The sequence below is a fragment of the Heterodontus francisci genome, chromosome 7 (genome assembly GCF_036365525.1).
Source record: "Heterodontus francisci isolate sHetFra1 chromosome 7, sHetFra1.hap1, whole genome shotgun sequence".
NCBI classification, from domain to species: domain Eukaryota; kingdom Metazoa; phylum Chordata; class Chondrichthyes; order Heterodontiformes; family Heterodontidae; genus Heterodontus; species Heterodontus francisci.
Window position 1 is genome coordinate 51,088,018 of NC_090377.1, and position 16,900 is coordinate 51,104,917.

General features: G+C 44.8%; 1 protein-coding gene across 1 annotated transcript in view; it reads left to right on the forward strand.

Moving 5' to 3' along the window:
- The window catches only part of heg1 (heart development protein with EGF-like domains 1), a 108,163-nt gene that overhangs the window by 82,327 nt on the left and 8,936 nt on the right, over window positions 1-16,900 (forward strand). Inside the window, 6 exon segments of the mRNA XM_068035169.1 lie at window positions 7,161-7,219; window positions 7,350-7,507; window positions 10,613-10,747; window positions 11,735-11,777; window positions 11,877-11,914; window positions 16,621-16,708. Of these exon segments, the coding sequence (XP_067891270.1) occupies window positions 7,161-7,219; window positions 7,350-7,507; window positions 10,613-10,747; window positions 11,735-11,777; window positions 11,877-11,914; window positions 16,621-16,708 (521 nt within the window).

Genomic DNA, 16,900 nt, shown 5'->3' on the forward strand with positions numbered 1-16,900 from the left:
CAAGAATGTCCTTCTTCAGATAAGGAGACCAAAACTGCACACAATATTCCAGGTGTGGCCTCACCAAGGCCCTGTATAATTGAAGCAAGACATCCCTGCTCCTGTACTCGAATCCTCTCGCTATGAAGGCCAACATTCCATTTGCCTTTTTTACCGCCTGTTGGACCTGCATGCTTACCTTCGTATACCATGAATGGTATACGAGAATACCCAAGTCTCGTTGCATATTCCCCTCTCTGTTTATAGCCTTTCAGATAATAATCTGCCTTCCTGTTTTTGCTACCAAAGTGGATAACCTCACATTTATCCACATTATACTGCATCTGCCATGCATTAGCCCACTCACTCAATTTGTCCAAATCACCCTGAAGTCTCTCTGCATCCTCCTCACAACTCACCCTCCCACTCAGTTTTGTGTCATCTGCAAATTTGGAGATATTATATTTAGTTCCCTCATCTAAATCATTAATATATATTGTGAATAGCTGGGGTCCTAGCACTGATCCTTGCGGTACCCCACTAGTCACTGCCTGCCATTCAGAAAAAGACCCATTTATCCCTACTCTTTGTTTCCTGACTGCCAACCAGTTTTCTCTCCATCGCAATACACTACCCCCAATCCCATGCGCTTTAATTTTACACGCTAATCTCTTATGTGGGACTTTGTCGAAAGCCTTCTGAAAGTCCAAATAAATCACATCCACTGGCTCCCCCTCATCAACTCTACTAGTTACATCCTCGAAGAATTCTAGTAGATTTGTCAAGCATGATTTCCCTTTCGTAAATCCATGCTGACTCTGACTATAGTTAAACCATATACCACAATGTACAAGTATTGAAGGCTAGAAACTTCATAAATTACAAGAATTTAAAGGTACGATCAATGACCTCTCTTTCCTCTTCCCCTCCGCAACATGAATTTCATCACGTGGCAAAGGCGGGTTTGGAGGCAAGAATGCTGGGCAGATCATGATGCCGAGCGGCATGCTGGTTTCCCAATGTACTCCTGCCTTCCAAAGATTTTGGTCGAAGCATCTCTCCGGCGGTCGCAGTAACCCACCCAAAAGTGGTGGGTCAGTTATTGAGGCAGTTAATGAGCTACTTGAGAGCGTGTTGCAGGGCTGAATGAGATTTTCAAGGCAATACAAGGGAAACGCACTGGTTCAGCAGCACGTCCAAGGAGAGGCTCTTCATAACATCGCCCTCTAGAGAGGTGTGGACCTTGAGGAGGAAGATGCGGAGGAGCGGCTTCCGTCTTCAGAGGAAGAGGAGGAGGAGGAAGACATGCTGAAGGATGGTGATCCGGTGCTGCAAGTCCTTCCAAAGGTCCTGCTGAGGCATCAATCCGTTGGCCAGGATGACAGGGAAGCTCGGGCCGCACTGATCCATGTATGCTTCTCTTATGAATGGCACATTCTAGATTGTATTCGGCCCAGCATCACACTTCTCCCACAAGGAGTGGGTGCATGCAAAGTGCCTGCCATGCAGACACCACTGCGGTTTCCCAACAATGCCTGCAAGACACATAGCCACTGGTCACATAGTGTCCCTGATCACCGATCTTTGTGTTGCATATACACTTCATCGTCCTGGTGCCTTAATACCCTCAAAACAATGGGAGCACACAAATAAGTGCTGCCATGAGCCATCTCATTACATCGAGGATTTAATTAGTGAAAGGAAGCATTACAAAAGTAACCTAAGTGAACCCCAAAGTGAAATTACTGATGCGGCAGTGTCCGCCCACGGCTGCTCCTATGGGCTGAGGCAGACGTGGAGGCAGGTTGCTCGCTTGTGTGTGCATGCATGAAGCTGAGATGCCTTTGGTGTCCATCTTCGGGGTCATGGTACCAGTGGGGACACCGTCACAGGCTGAACTTCTGCATCAATGCAACGGCAGCCTTGGTCATGGGGGCTTTCTGTATTGTCAGAGGGGCCAAGGCGGTGGTCGATGATGAGGATGTACTGTGAAGGGTGGCCCTTTCAACATCATCCCTGCCTGCTCCAGCCCTTTCATGGCGCACATGCACGTCTGAGGGAACCAGCAGCTGGGGGGCATCTGGTTGCCCATCCTTGTATCTTTGCGCTATCAGTGCAACTGACCAGTCAATGCTACCGAATATGTCATGCATTCTGTGCATGTCAGTGTGATGTGCCTAGAGCCACTCAAGATGATGCTGCAGAAGGCTTTCCAGGAGGTTGGCCACTCTTTCAATGGAGGAGCTCATGTGCTCATATGCCTGAGACATTTCAGAACACATCTCATGAATGGACTCCTTCATTCTTTGCCCAAGACTCCGCACTGCCTCAGGGAACTGACATTTGGGCACACATCTCCTGTTGCTCCTCCAGAAAGATCCGCCTTGTATGTGACCTCCGAGGCTCTGCATCTCTGCCCAGTTGAGCATGGCTGTCCTCTGCCCTCTGAGGGGAATTGACATAGCTGCCTCTGCCTCTGTCACCTCCTCCTGCTCACATCTCAAATGCTGGGCACCTTGTGCCACCCGTTCTAAACTAATGTGAAGCCCCACCGAGGTGAGTGTTTTTACGCTGGTGGAGGGTGCGTTTGACGGCTGTGACAATGGTGCCTCAGATGCACCTTACTCCTGAAGTTGCTGCCGATGGCACAGTTGTATGCAGAGGCTCCCCCTCCACAAATGTCCTGTGGGAGACATAAGACATTGTTTAGGAAAGCTCTTCCTTGTCAGTTGCTGCTTATGCAGAGCTGCAACAGCCCATAACTGCTTATGCATTGGAATGGAGTACACAAATGAGGACAGAGCTCCATTCCCTTCACATGGAAACAGTTTGATCCTTTCATCTCGCCATCGCCAACTTCCTGTTGAGCTGCCACCCTGGCAATTTCAAGTGGCTCTTCCATGGCCATTAGTATAGGGAGATGCACCACTCCACTACCAGTGCAACCCCTTTCTTGCACGTTGTGTCCTCTATTTTCCTGCCGAATCAAAAGCGAAAGTGTTAAGACCAAAGTGCTCTCCCTCACCACTTATTACACCTCACTCACATGTGATGCCCGTGGCTCCAGTGTCACCTCCTCCATAAGTGCTTGTGGTGTGAGCATTGCCCACGACTTAGCAGTTCACCTGGGTACACATATCCTCAATGTTCCTGAGCATGATGCACCCTTTGGCTGTTGTGCTCATATCTGTGCTAGTGACTCCAGAATTGGCAGCCTGTCATCTGGGTGTATCATTGCATTCGCCTTGCCAGATCTCAGAAAGCCATTGAAGCAATTCCTGCACTGCACCCACGTCCTTCTAACCACACTGCGGCTGCTCACCTCCTGAGCCACCACCAGCCATACCTGCTTTGTCTGACTGGCTGGCTTCCTCCTGCCGCTATTCAGAAACAGGACATTCCTGTGGGCTGCTACCGCCTCTAGCAGCACCACCAGGGAGACATTGGCATATCATGGGGGCACCCCTCCATGGGTGCATGCCATACTGCTGCTCCGTTCCTTGCATTTCATCTCTGCCATCACCCAGGATGCCAGCATTCACAATCATGGCTGCCAGGTGGAGCCCTTTAAATTGGGCTTGTCATGTCTACATCCCTGTTCTGAAGAAGGGTCACTGACCTGAAACATTAACTCTGCTTCTCTCTTCACAGATGCTGCCAGACCTCTGAGTATTTCCAGCATTTCTTGTTTTTAGTTCAGATTTCCAGCATCCGCAGCATTTTGCTTTTATGTTGGTTTAAATATTGGTTGGTTCCAGAAACATATTGTTCTAAGAACCCGTCCTCAAGGCTACCTTTACCAATTTGTTTTGTTCAATCTATATGAAGATTAAAGTCACCCATCATTATTGCAGTACCTTTCTTAGAATCCCTCATTATTTCTTGATTTATACTTTGTCCTACAGTGTAGCCACGGTTAGGGGGCCTATAAACTACTCCCGCAGTGACATCTTTCCCTTGCTATTTCTTATCTCTACCCAAACTACATCTTGATCTTCTGAGCCAAGATCGTTTCTCACTACTGTACTGATCTCATCCTTTATTAAGAGAACTACCCCACCTCCTTTTCCTTTCTTCCTATCCTTCCAAAATGTCAAGTATCCCTGAATATTCAGTTCCCAGCTTGGTCGTGTTGTAACCACGTCTCTGTAATAGCTATCAGATCATACCAATTTACTTTTGTTTGTGCCATCAATTCATCTATCTTGTTATGAATGCTGCATGCATCCAGATAAAGAGCCTTTAATTTTGTCTTTTTACCATTTTTCCCTACTTTTGTCCTATTTGATGGTGCGCTCATATGTTTGTACGCCCTGTCCCTTCCTGTCACATTCTGGATATTATTACCCATATTGCTAACCTGCACTATTGCCTTGTCCTTTCTCTTTAACTTTCTGAATTTCCCCTCACCTGAATCACCACCACCCCCACTGTTTAGTATAAAGCCCTATCTACAGCCCTATTTATTCGATTCACCAGGATACTAGTTCCAGCACAGTACAAGTGAAGCCTGTCCCAACCAAACAGCTTTCTCTTTCCCCTGTACTGTTGCCAGTACCCCATGAATTGAAACCCATTTCTCTCACACCAATCTTTGAGCCAAACATTTAACTCACTGATCTTATTGATCCCATGCCAATTTGCTCATGGCTGAGGTAGTAATTCAAAGATTATTACCTTTGTGGTTCTCCTTTTAAATTTAGTTCCTAGCTGCTCATACTCCCTCAGCAGAGCCTCTTTCTTAGCCCTACCTATGTCGTTGGTACCTATGTGGACCATGGAAACTGGATCTTTCCCCTCCTACTCCAAGTTCCTCTCCAACCCGGAGGAGATGTCCTTAATCCTGGCACTGGGCAGGCAACACTGCATTCAGAACTCATGCTCTTGGCTGCAGAGAACAGTATCTATCCCCCTAACTATACTATTCCCTATCACTATTACATTCCTTTTTACTCCCCCAGCTTGAATGGCTCCCTGTACTACTGTTGTCAGTTTTCTAATCTTCCCTGCAGTCCTTGCTCTTGTCCACACAATCTGCAAGAGCCTCGAACCTGTTGGACAAGTGCAAGGGCTAAGGCTCCTCCATTGCTATCTTATGCATATCATATGCTATCCCCATACCTGCCTCACTGGTAGTCACACCCTCCTGTCCCTGACCATGGACCAAATCTGAAGTACTTAATGTAAGGGGTGTGACCGCCTCCTGGAACAAAGTGTCCAGGTAACTTTTTCCCTTCCTGATGCATCGCAGTGTACGAAGCTCAGACACCAGCTCATCAACTCTGAGCCGAAGTTCCTCAAGTTGCAGGCACTTACTGCAGATGTGGTTGCTGTGGATCATGCTGGTGTCCACCAGCTCCCACACGCTACAGCTGCAACACATCACCTGCCATGCCAAGTATAATATATTTTATTTCACTAATTAAGTTATCAAGTTTTGAAATATCACTCAATTGTCTATTTATAGTTTTTAATCCAAGTAATAATCTTGTTTAATTTATTAAATTTAGTTATATGCTTTAGGTCTTTATTATAACTTAACCCACAGTCTTAAATTAACCCTTTCTGTTTATTTTTTTTATATATCAAGCAAAACCTTTTACCCTCATCTCACGGAATTCCCACACTCACCGAATTCCCTTACAGTCTGGTGAAATCTGCACTCGGGTGAAGCTGGTCTGTGTTAATACTCATTATTAATCACTTACTGTTTTGCTTACCCCAATTGAAATTTTTAATTTCATTGTGCGTAGTTTAAACCAATGCCCTAAGTTTAGAGGGAAAAAAAATACTCCCAAACAATCACTTACACGCTTTCTTGTGACATCACAGTTTGATTTTATTTCCCCGTTTCTCTTGATTTGAAAGTGGTCTGTCCACTCTCACTGCTCCTCCTAACTAGCTCGGTCTGGGCTTTGAGCCTCGTGCTTTATTGAAGCATTCCACTGCTGCTGGTTCCCTCACAGGTCCATCTGCTCCGCTGCTGCTCCCAACCAGCTCGGTTGGGTCCTTTGATGTGAAATTTGCTCCCAAAACCAGGCCAATGGGGAGCAGAATATTCTTCCAATCCAATGGTGCAAGTTTAAGGCCGGAATTTTTCTCTTGGCGGACAGGAGCCATCCACCAACTGAAAAGTCAGTGGAAAACAAGCCTTCGCCTGGCCTGGGGATCCGGACTGCATTTTGCGGTCCCTAGGCCTTTAACTGATTTGAGGCCGGTCTTCCACCTCATTGAGACAGGAAGTCCCGCCTAATGGAGCTGCCAGCCAATCAGTGGGCCAGCAGCTCTCTGTCCCAGCAGCGCCACCGGGAGCGGTGGCCACTGCTAGGACTGCAGCCCAGCTGAAGATGGAAGATGTGCGGGAGCCCTGGAGAATGGGTAACCTTTTGGGGACTCGCTGGGGACAATTGGTTGGGCCCAAGCGAGGCAAGGGTAGTCGAGTGGGTGGACACGGGGGCCGTGTTGGGCTTTGGGGGTGGTTGATCAGATGTCTACTTTTAACAGGTGGCTTTTCTCGGGTTTGGTCCGCCTGCCAGCCAAGGGTAAAATCCCCGTGAAGGCAGGTGGAGGCCCTTAAGTGGCCGTTAACTAGCCACTCAAGGGCCTTGATTGGCCTGGGGCGGGTAGGCCGTTTTTGGCCACCTCCGCCCTGCATAAAGTGGCGGCGGAGGCAGGAATGTGTTAGGAAGGGCCTCTCGAGCCTCCCGCTCCATTTTGCTCCCCCGCCACTGCTACCATCCCGCTCTTTGGGGGGGCATAAAACTCCAGCCTATGAATTGTACCACTATTTGGAACTCTCATTTCTGCGAGGATCCCTCTATCATTATAGTGACTGGAACTGAGAATTTGATTGATATTTCAATCTTGTACATGGGTTCCTGTTTGCACTGTCAGTCACAACACTCTGGCTTGTTTTAGTGGAAGAGGTGGGAAAAGAGTTGCTCTAGAGGGATTATAATAAGCTTGGAGAAGTGGTTCAACATCAAATCACTATGAAACTTGGGGCCAAGGAAAACATTTTTCTGAATTGGGGCTAATTCATGTATTCTCTGTTTGGACCTTGAAGCCAAAGAAAATTTCATTTCCAGTCAAGATAGTCTCTTTGGGTTTGGTTTGAGAGGTTTAAGAAGTTTTGTAAAACAGTATTGTCTTTAGGTTTACCTTATTTTTTTTCCCCACAGCTTAATGCTTCTCTCTTTTTTCTGAATGGTTACTACACATCTGTTATTACTGACTTAAGGTAAAGTAAAACAAAATATTCTACACCAAATTATTGAGAGTTATGGTATGATTTGATAATTACATTAATATCTTATGGAATGCTAAATAAACTGGGTGACTATACTAACAATCAAACATGTTATTTACAGTGAGGCTGAAGCCAGTGTATCTGTCTTGAACACGTTTATACTCTCATCCAATGTGACTACCCCTGATGTATGGAGCAGTGTGCAAAATTACATTAGGAGCTGCAGATCTAACACTGGAAGCTGCCATTTTGTGCTAAGTCATCAGCTATCATATAAAGGTAAAAACCAGCTGTTCATGCAGCCAGAAAGCTATACCATTACTGTCACTACCGTCAACCTTCTTTTACTTATCAGTTGTGATTACCTAATTACAGACTAAATACTAAACTCATACAATGGACTTTGACCACTTTCCATCAAAGCCACCTGTTGTTAATTGCAGATTAATTGTTATGTACAGACAGTAGCAAAAGTGTGGCTGGAATTTAACATTGGGTGGGAAGCTGGCCAAAAAGTCGGGAACGAGCCTGCCTCCGCTGGGCCTCGGGAGCCACACCAGGACTTTTTGCTCCCCAGGCCCTTAATTGGCTTTGAGCGGGATTTCCACCTCCTCGAGGCAGGAAATCCTGCCTAATGGAGCTGCCAGCTAATCAGCGGGCCAGCAGCCTTTAGTCCCAGCAGCACCAATGGGAGTGGTGGCCACTCCTGGGACAATATCCAGCCAACAGCAGCAAGAGGAAGAACGGCCCCAGAATGAAGGTATGTTTTTGGTGCCTCGCCAGGGACAATCGGACAGGCCCTGGCGAGGCAAGGGGAGGTCAGTTCCTGGAGGGGAGGGAGTGTTGTGCGGTGGGACGGCTGGGGCTTCGGGAGCTGCCCTCCTGGGGCACAGGATGCCTGATCAGGAGAGTCCCCTCAGCCCACAAGAAGGCCGCCAAATTTAACCAGGCAGTGTTCTTGGGGCCTTTGCTGTCCGGCTACTGTGGGTAAAATACCAGCGGTGGTGGGAGGAGGCCCTTAAGTGGCAGTTAATTGGCCACTTAAGTGTCTTGATTGGCCTGGGGTGGGTGGGCCGTTTATCGCCGCCGCCACCCCGCGTAAAATTGCAGCAGAGGTGGGAAGGCATCGAGAACGGACTCCCCCCCACCCCCGCCACAAGCCCGCTTGTTGGGGTGGGCCATAAAATTCCAGCCAATATTACGTTCCAGTTGCATTGACCTATTTAAAATCTTTCATTGGTGAAATTGCACTGAAACAATCTATTATGAGATTTCTGACCTCCTGTATAGATACTTAAAGAGGTCTTGCATTACTATGATACATCTTTCTAGTGTAACTCAACTCTTTGCACCTTCATAGCAGCAGAGCAGATGTTTCTGTTTCTCATACTGCTATCGCCTCAAGTGCCATTGCAAATTCTCTGCTAATTTTGTTCTTTTTTTATTCTTTCATGGGATGTGGGCATCACTGACAAGGCCAGCATGTGTTGCCCATCTCTAATTACCCTTGAGAACTCAATGGCTTGCTTGGCCATTTCAGAGGGAACTTAGCCAGTCTCATTGCTGTGGGACTGGAGTCACATGTAGGGCAAACCAAGTAAGGATGGCAGATTTCCTTCCCTAAAGCACATTAATGAACCGGGTGGGCTTTGATAGTTTTGTGACACTATTAATTACAGATTTTATAATTTATTGAATTTAATTCCACCAGCTGCCATGGTGGGATTTGAACCCATGCCCCAGGACATTAGCCTGGACTGCTGGATTACTAGTTCAGTGACATTACCACTGCACCACCATCTCTCCCTGTGGCCAAATATAAAGAGTTTCCCAGAATGAAAAGACGATCCACTCCACTCTGTTCCCTTGTTTGAGGAACATACAGCACTTCATCTCTTCCATATCATAGAATCATAGAATGATTATAACATAAGAGGCCATTCGGCCCATCAAACCCATGCCGTCTCTTTGTAAGAGCAAATTAGCTAGTCCCAGTCCCCGGCCCTTTCCCCATAGCGCTGCATTTTCTTTCCCCCTTCAGTTGCTTATCCAATTCCCTTTTGAAAGCCAACATTTTTGGACAATAGGATTTTTTGTACTCATCAGGATAACACTTAGTCATGCAATAAAACTCAATATCATAGAGTCATTTACAGCATAGAAGGAGGCCATTCAGTCCATCGAGACCATGCCAACTCTCCGTGGAGCAATCCAGTCAATCCCATTTCCCTGCTCGATCCCCGTAGTCCTGAAAGTTTATTTCCTTCAAGTCCAATTTCCTTTTGAAATCATTGATTGCCTCTGCTTCCACCATCCTCCATGGGCAGCGCGTTTCAAGAATGTGTTATAGGTTTTTTTGGCATCCATGGTTATTTGCATTTCCAGGGCAGCAATAACATGAGTTAGATTCAGGCGATGCACTGACCAACAGTCCACTTTGATCTTAACCTGAGAAGTTTACTTCTTTGCTGCACCAGTGTAACATTTCTATTTCCCAAACCAGCCATCCTTTTGATCTCTTTAACTGTGATGTTGAGCATTTAGTGCCAAAAGGTGAAAAATTACCCAATACAGCATGAATACGTCACTCATTAAATACACTTAGGATTGGACTCTGTGATTGTTCATCACAGGCTCTCATCCTGAAAATGACTCACAGATGGGGTAAAAGAGTAGAATTTTTCACCATCCTATTCCAAACTCAGCCTGACACCTCTGTCCTGTTTAATGCCCTCTATTAAAACAAAAGTTAATTCGCTTTCAAAGATACTAAAATAAAAATGTATTATGCTTGCTTCCCTCCCCAAAAATTTATTATTTAGAATTCCTATCCATCAGGCCAGAGGAGAAATACTATTGGTTCTTAGCATATTGCACCATTTTCCATCTTTTTGATGTGTTGGATAATTTACACAATGTGAATATGAAGACTATAACTGCTCCACAGGTGTTAATGGCATTGAGGTATAGACTGGGGTATCTAGGATCGTTATTCCAATTTGTTATTGTGGCAATGTAAGATGTTACCCTGTTTTTGAAGCTCAAAGCATTAATACTAAAAATATGCATATATTTCTAATGATTCACCTGTGTACATTAAATTATACTTCTAATTTTGTTAACTATTATTATATTCCACTGGATATTATTTGCATTAAATGGTATTTTTGATTTTAATAGATTTGTTGAATTTATGATGGTTCGAATTCTGGATCAGTGAATCCACCAAAATATTGGTTGATGGCAGGGATTTGAAATTAACTAATGAAACTCATTGAAATTGACCCGCAGATCTTAGAGACTGCAATTAACTATGGGTTACAAAATAAGTGGATATCCTTTTAAATATTTTGCTAAATAAAGACTTCTTTTTTACATTCACAGCTGAAAAGTTATGTGGCTTGAAAGTGCCGGAATGTGACAATGCAACTGCAGAATGTAATGATTATAATGGGATTGCAGTCTGCCAGTGTAAAGACGGTTACTTCAAATACAATGCCATGGATCATTCATGTCGAGGTGCGTTACGCTGACAACTGGATCATTAACCTATAACCTTTGGTCCATGGCCACAATCAATTATGTTCTTTGGTTAGCAGATAGGAGAGGTACTTCCCTAGAGTGAGAATAGGACTCTTAATTTTACCTGCTTCCTAAGATGTAATGTTGCTGGTGCTGCCGTACAATTCTCTATTAGGTCGTCCCATGTAAGAGTTTGCAAAAATTGTCCAGAATCAGACAGGAATGTTGGCGTATTCATTGAGGCTGATATCGGAACACCAACTTAAATAGTCAACAAATAGAACTCATTGTCACACTTGGGTTTATATTTTCTAGTAAACATAGAAAATAGGAGCAGGAGTATGCCATTTGGCCCTTCGAGCCTGCTCCACCATTCATTATGGTCATGGCTGAACATCCAAGTAAGTAGTGTTGGAATCAAAAATTATGAAATAATGTAGACCATAAGGCATTAGAGGTGTTGAGCATTAGAGCTGTGTCCTCGTGGAGGAAGGGAGGAAATCAAAGCTCCTACCAACTGATTCAAAAGCTGAAAAGGTAGGTTCTCTACCCCACCCATTAGGTTAAGAATAGTGTGCAGTGAGAAAGGGCTGTAAAGGCAGAGGAAAGTATATTCAAAAATGCCAAAAGTAAGTGGAACAAACTGGAGTTCTGACATTTTGAGATGGCAGGTGAATTAATAATCAAATTCTAATTGGTCTTACTGCAAATGCCAAAGGAGTAAAATTGAATAGTGAGTTTAAACTTCTGTTGTCCCACCCATTTTCTCAAACTCCAGTAGTACTACTTCCTCAAGGTGAGTATTTGTGAGAAGGGGAAGAATATTAGAATCCTAGTGGCCATGCATTTTTACAATTGTTTCTGGTATGAAAATGGCAGCGTTGAGTCTTTACAAACTGATTTTACAGAACTACAGCATAAAGAAATTATTTCAATGTTTTGATAGTGAAGTGCAGTAATTTTTATGCATTTACCTTACTACAGCGTGCGATGATGGCTATAAATTAGAGAATGGAACCTGTGCACCGTAAGTAGACTGTAAAATAATCCTTACCTTGATTACAAAATTAAGAATTTGGTTAACATGTGGAAAAACATATTGATTTCTCTTTGTTGTATTTAACAGTTGTATGTTTGGTTTTGGTGGATTCAACTGCAAAAATCGTAAGTTTACAGTTTTTTGTTGATGTTTTATATAATTTGAAATCAAATATTACTGTTTAGTGTGCCCTAGCTAGTGTATCAATAATATATGAACGTTCATAATGAGGAGCCATGGGACACAATTTATTTGCATGAATAGTCAATGCTGATGTGATACTGCCAAAATGTAACGTTTTGAGTGTTGTGGTTGACACCATAAATGTAATATAGATTGACTCCCACAGGTCTTCATTGGTAATTCTGTTTATGCCACACATTGGGTAAGTTAGTTAAAATTAGTATTAAAAGGCAGGTGTAAATTTTAATTTTAAATAGTAACTAAACTAATGCACTGACTGCACAGCAGGTGTGTTAGTGGTGCTGTGGAACAGAGTTCACACAAAGCTGCCAGTCATCTATTGTAGCATCTTCCTGACATAGAAAAGTATTTCATGTAGATGATCTCATCATGAATGGTATAACTACAATGTGCTATACAATCATGAACAACTGAAGGTTCTTACTGTCGCTCATTTGGCTCTGACCAAAATAGATCTGAGGAGAATTTCAGAAATCTACCAGAGATCCACTGCTATTCCTGCCAGCCTGCTATGGCAGCCACCCAGCAGGAATATTCATAATAGGGCATCCCCCCTCTGAACCAGCATATTATAACTGGGCTGGCAGTAGAGATTCCTGGCAGGCAGATCTCACTTTGACTGGAATAGACCAACTGCACATGTTTTAATCTTGCATGTTTTTGGAAGGATTTCTATAGGGTTTATAGTTTTCCTATAGTTTAATTGTATTTCCCTCATTTAATTTCTTATGGATTGGCACTTCACAGTTCATGCATTTCTCATGTGGTAAGGTGTGATCGCAGAAAAAACAGTAGCAGGGATTCAAATGCCTGGGCAAAACGCTGAGGGGAGTTGTTGATCTTCCTGTTTATGAATCTCCATGGAAGGGCCAGCAGATTATAATGGCTGGGCCTAATTAATGTCTGGTCATCTAACTGTCTGCCCACCGAATTTAAAGAAGCAGCAGGCCAGTTGTTGACGGCAAACATCAGTGGCCCAGAAGCACACGCGGTCCATAACAAGCAAATAAGATCGGTCAGATACTAGGATAATGCCTGAGGGGGATTCAGCAGTTCCACGAATGTGAAAGGGTTGCCAGGGGTTGTAGAGGCCCTGGTTTTACTTGTAGGGTCCAGAGGAGCACCGCCCCACAAATAAAAGTTTTTTTCTTACCTTTCTGGACCTTCACTGTGTTTCACTGGTGGGAGAGAGCACAGCTCTGGTGGAGTCAGTGATGGAACACACATACACTGGGATGTAACCCTGCAGATTATCAGTTCAAAGAGTTTCAATCTGTCATAACGTAGCTCCCTGATTTGACCACAAGAGGGAGGCAAATTCACAATTTTGACGTAAAAATAGGGACAGAAACAATTTTTATGAAATGGCCGCTGTTGGATTCCAGCACTGTTTCTACATAATTGCTTTGTCTTCAGAAATGTAAAGGAATAACTTAAATATGTTTTGGCCTGTTTTTAATATAAATTAATTTCCCCTTACATATGACTTCTTAAAAACTTAAGGTGCAAACACACCTGCCTTGTAATTCACCAATTATCAGATTTTTCTTCAGCTAAAGAAGGTTGCCCAGTGGAGCACCCGTAGGTGCTATTTAGATTAAATGCAACTGCAGTTTGTTTGGGAAGTACTCAAATGGGAAGTGTGGTGCAGCTTTAAAAAGGCATGCTTACCTTCAGTCGCGGAAGCAAAACAATACAGGAAAGAACCAGAAAAAAATAATCACTCTATCAAAATACAGCTACAACTCCTAAGCAAGCTTGCATTTAAGAAAAAGGGCTCAACAGAGATTACTATCCAGCATCCTTTTTAGGTGGTCAATGAGCAACAGTGGTACTGGTGAGGCGACAAGAGAGTATTATGGAGCCATCATCCCATTAATATATTTTCTGAGGTCTGAATTTTTTTCATTCATTCATGGAATCTGGGTGTCACTGGCAAGGCAAGCCCATCTCCAGTTGCCCTTGAGAATGTGGTGGGGAGCAGCCTTCTTGAACCACTGCAGTCCATCTGGTGTAGGTGCACCAACAGTGCTGTTAGGGAGGGAATTCTAGGATTTTGACCCGTGACATTGAAGGAATGGCAATATATTTCTAAGTCAGGATGGTGTGTGGCTTGGAGAGGAACTGGCAGGTGGTGGTGTTCCCATGTGTCTGCCGTCCTTGTTCTTCTAGGAGGTAGAGGTCGCGGGTTTGGAAGGTGCTGTCGAAGGAGCCTTGGTGAGTTGCTGCAGTGCATCTTGTAGATGGTACACACTGCTGCCACTATGCGTCAGTGGTGGAAGGAGTGAATGTTTAAGGTGGTGGATGGAGTCCCAATCATAGGGCTGCTCTGTCCTGGATGGTGTTGAGTTTCCTGAGTGTTGTTGGAGCTGCACCCATCCAGATAAGTGGAGAGTATTCCATCACACTCTTGACTTGTCCCTTGAGGATGGTGGACAGGCTTTGGGGAGTCAGGAAGTGGGTTACTTGCCGTAGAATTCCCAGCCTCTGACCTGCTCTTGTAGCCACAGTATTTATGTGGTTACTGCAGTTCAGTTTCTGATCAATGGTAACCCCCAGGATGTTGATAGTGGGGCACTCAGTGATGGTAATGACATTGAATGTCAAGGGGAGATGATTAGATTCTCTCTTATTTGGGATCAGCATTGCCTGGCTCAAATATTACTTGCTACTTATCAGACCAAGCCTGAGTGTTGTCCAGGTCTTGCTGCAGGTGGGCTCAGACTACGTCAGTGTCTGAGGAGTTGCGAATGCTACTGAACACTAAGCAAAAATCAGCAAACGTCCCCACTTCTGACCTTAAGATGGAGGGAAGGTCATTGATGAAACAACTGAAGATGTTTGGGCCTAGGACACTACCCTGAGGAACTCACGCAGTGATTTCCTGGAGCTGAGATGATTGGCCTCCACAACCATCTTCTTTTGTGCTTGATAATGACTCCAACCAGTGCAGAGTTTTCCCATAATCCCCATTGACTTCAATTTCACTAGGGCTCCTTGATGCCACACTCAGTCATATGTTGCCTTGATGTTAAGGGCGGTCACCTCTCACCTCAACTCTTGAATACAGCTTTTTGGCCCCTGTTTGGACCAATTGTAACAGGTCAGGTGCCGAGTGGCTCTGGCGGAACCTAAACTGAGCATTGGTAAGCAGGCTATCGCTGTTTAAGTGGCGCTAGACAGCACTGTTAATGACACCTTCCATCACTTTGTAGATAATCAAGAGTAGACTGATAGGATGGTAATTGGCTGGATTAGATTTGTCCTGCTTTTTGTGGACAGGACATACCTGGGCAATTTTCCACATTGCTGGGTAGATGCCAGTGTTGTAGCTGTACTGGAACAGCTTGGCTAGGGGCATGGCTAGTTCTGGAGCACAAATCCTCACTACTACAGCCAGGATGTTGTCAGTGTCCATAGCCTTTGCTGTATCCACTGCCTTTAGCCATTTCTTGATAACACATGGAACGAATCGAGTTGGCTGAAGACTGGCATCTGTGATAGTGAGAACCTCAGGAAGAGGCCAAGTTGGATCATCCACTCGGCACTTTGACTGAAGATGGTTGCAAATGCTTCAGCCTTTTCTTTTTGCACTGATATGCTGGGCTCCCCCATCAGGGACAAAATGAGAAAACTCAAAGGGCTGAATTTTACCGGGCCCCGACATCGGGGGTCGTGGCGGGGGAACCCAGAAGATACCTCCAGGAGGGGCCCGCCATGGGCCTCGACGCTGGGAAGGCCTTGCCCCATATTACCAGTGGCGGTGAGGCCACGTGGAGGCCCCCCCCACCGCTTGGCGACAGGAGCAGGATTTAAATATTTAAATCAATGAATAAATGACCTACCTGCTCCCGTCAGCCATCCCACTGCCATATTCCCATCGGTTGCTGGCACTCCTGCGCTATCCGATCTCTGACTGGAGATGTGGGACACTGGTGGGCAGGGGGAAGGAGGTACGTATTTCGCGCAGGAGGTGGGGGGTGAGGGAAAATCTTACCCAGTTGGTCAAGGTGGTGATGGGAAGGGGTAAAGGTAAAAGTTTCTGAACTTTGGGGTGGGGGGAAGGTCAGGCACTCAAGGTAAGTATTTTGGGGCTGTTGGGGAGGTGGGTGAGGGGCTGGTAAGATTTCTCTAATTATTTTTAATAATTTAAAATTCACTGTCCCTTTAAAAATGTAAACTGTTAGTAAGGGTTCTAAGCCCTTTAAAAAATGGCGCCGGCGCCTGCGCAGCTGCACCAGATGCCCTTGCTGGGGGGTGGGCGGTCCGCCCCGGCCGTGTAAATGAGCCGCCGCGCTGAATACCGCAGCAGCTCCGCTGAACAAATCCCGTGCGTGCGCCCCGCCAACTTTGAAGCTCGCTGCCAACATCAGCGGCAAGCTGGAAAAATTCAACCCAACGTTACTGATTTTCGTAGCTAAAGCCAAATGTGAGATGCTCATCCCTAAACTCCATAAGGAAATTCTATTTCAAAAAATTACTAACAAAGAAGATTAAACCTATTTGTGAACTGCAGATTTACTGGGCTTGAGCTAGGTGCATCAATGACTGTTGTGAGACAGGAAAACAAATGTGTTATTTTCTCTTGCTTTATTTATTTTAAATACTTGTTTTCCCTTATTTTTAGCTTACAAGCTCGTCACTGTCGTGATTGCTGCGGCTGGGGGAGGATTGCTGCTTATCTTGGGCATTGCATTAACTATCACATGTTGCAGGTGAGTACAAGGATCAAAGTTTGCTCCATCTGATTATTTTTGTCACAATCTGTTAATGTAAACAAAGAACAGTTGCAATTCAATCCAGTATGCGTGCAGAAAGGCTTGTGCAATGTTTACATAGAATTATGTGGAATTGGAATAAGGCTACAACACACTTTAAATGTACCAATACTACATTGAATCGTTAAA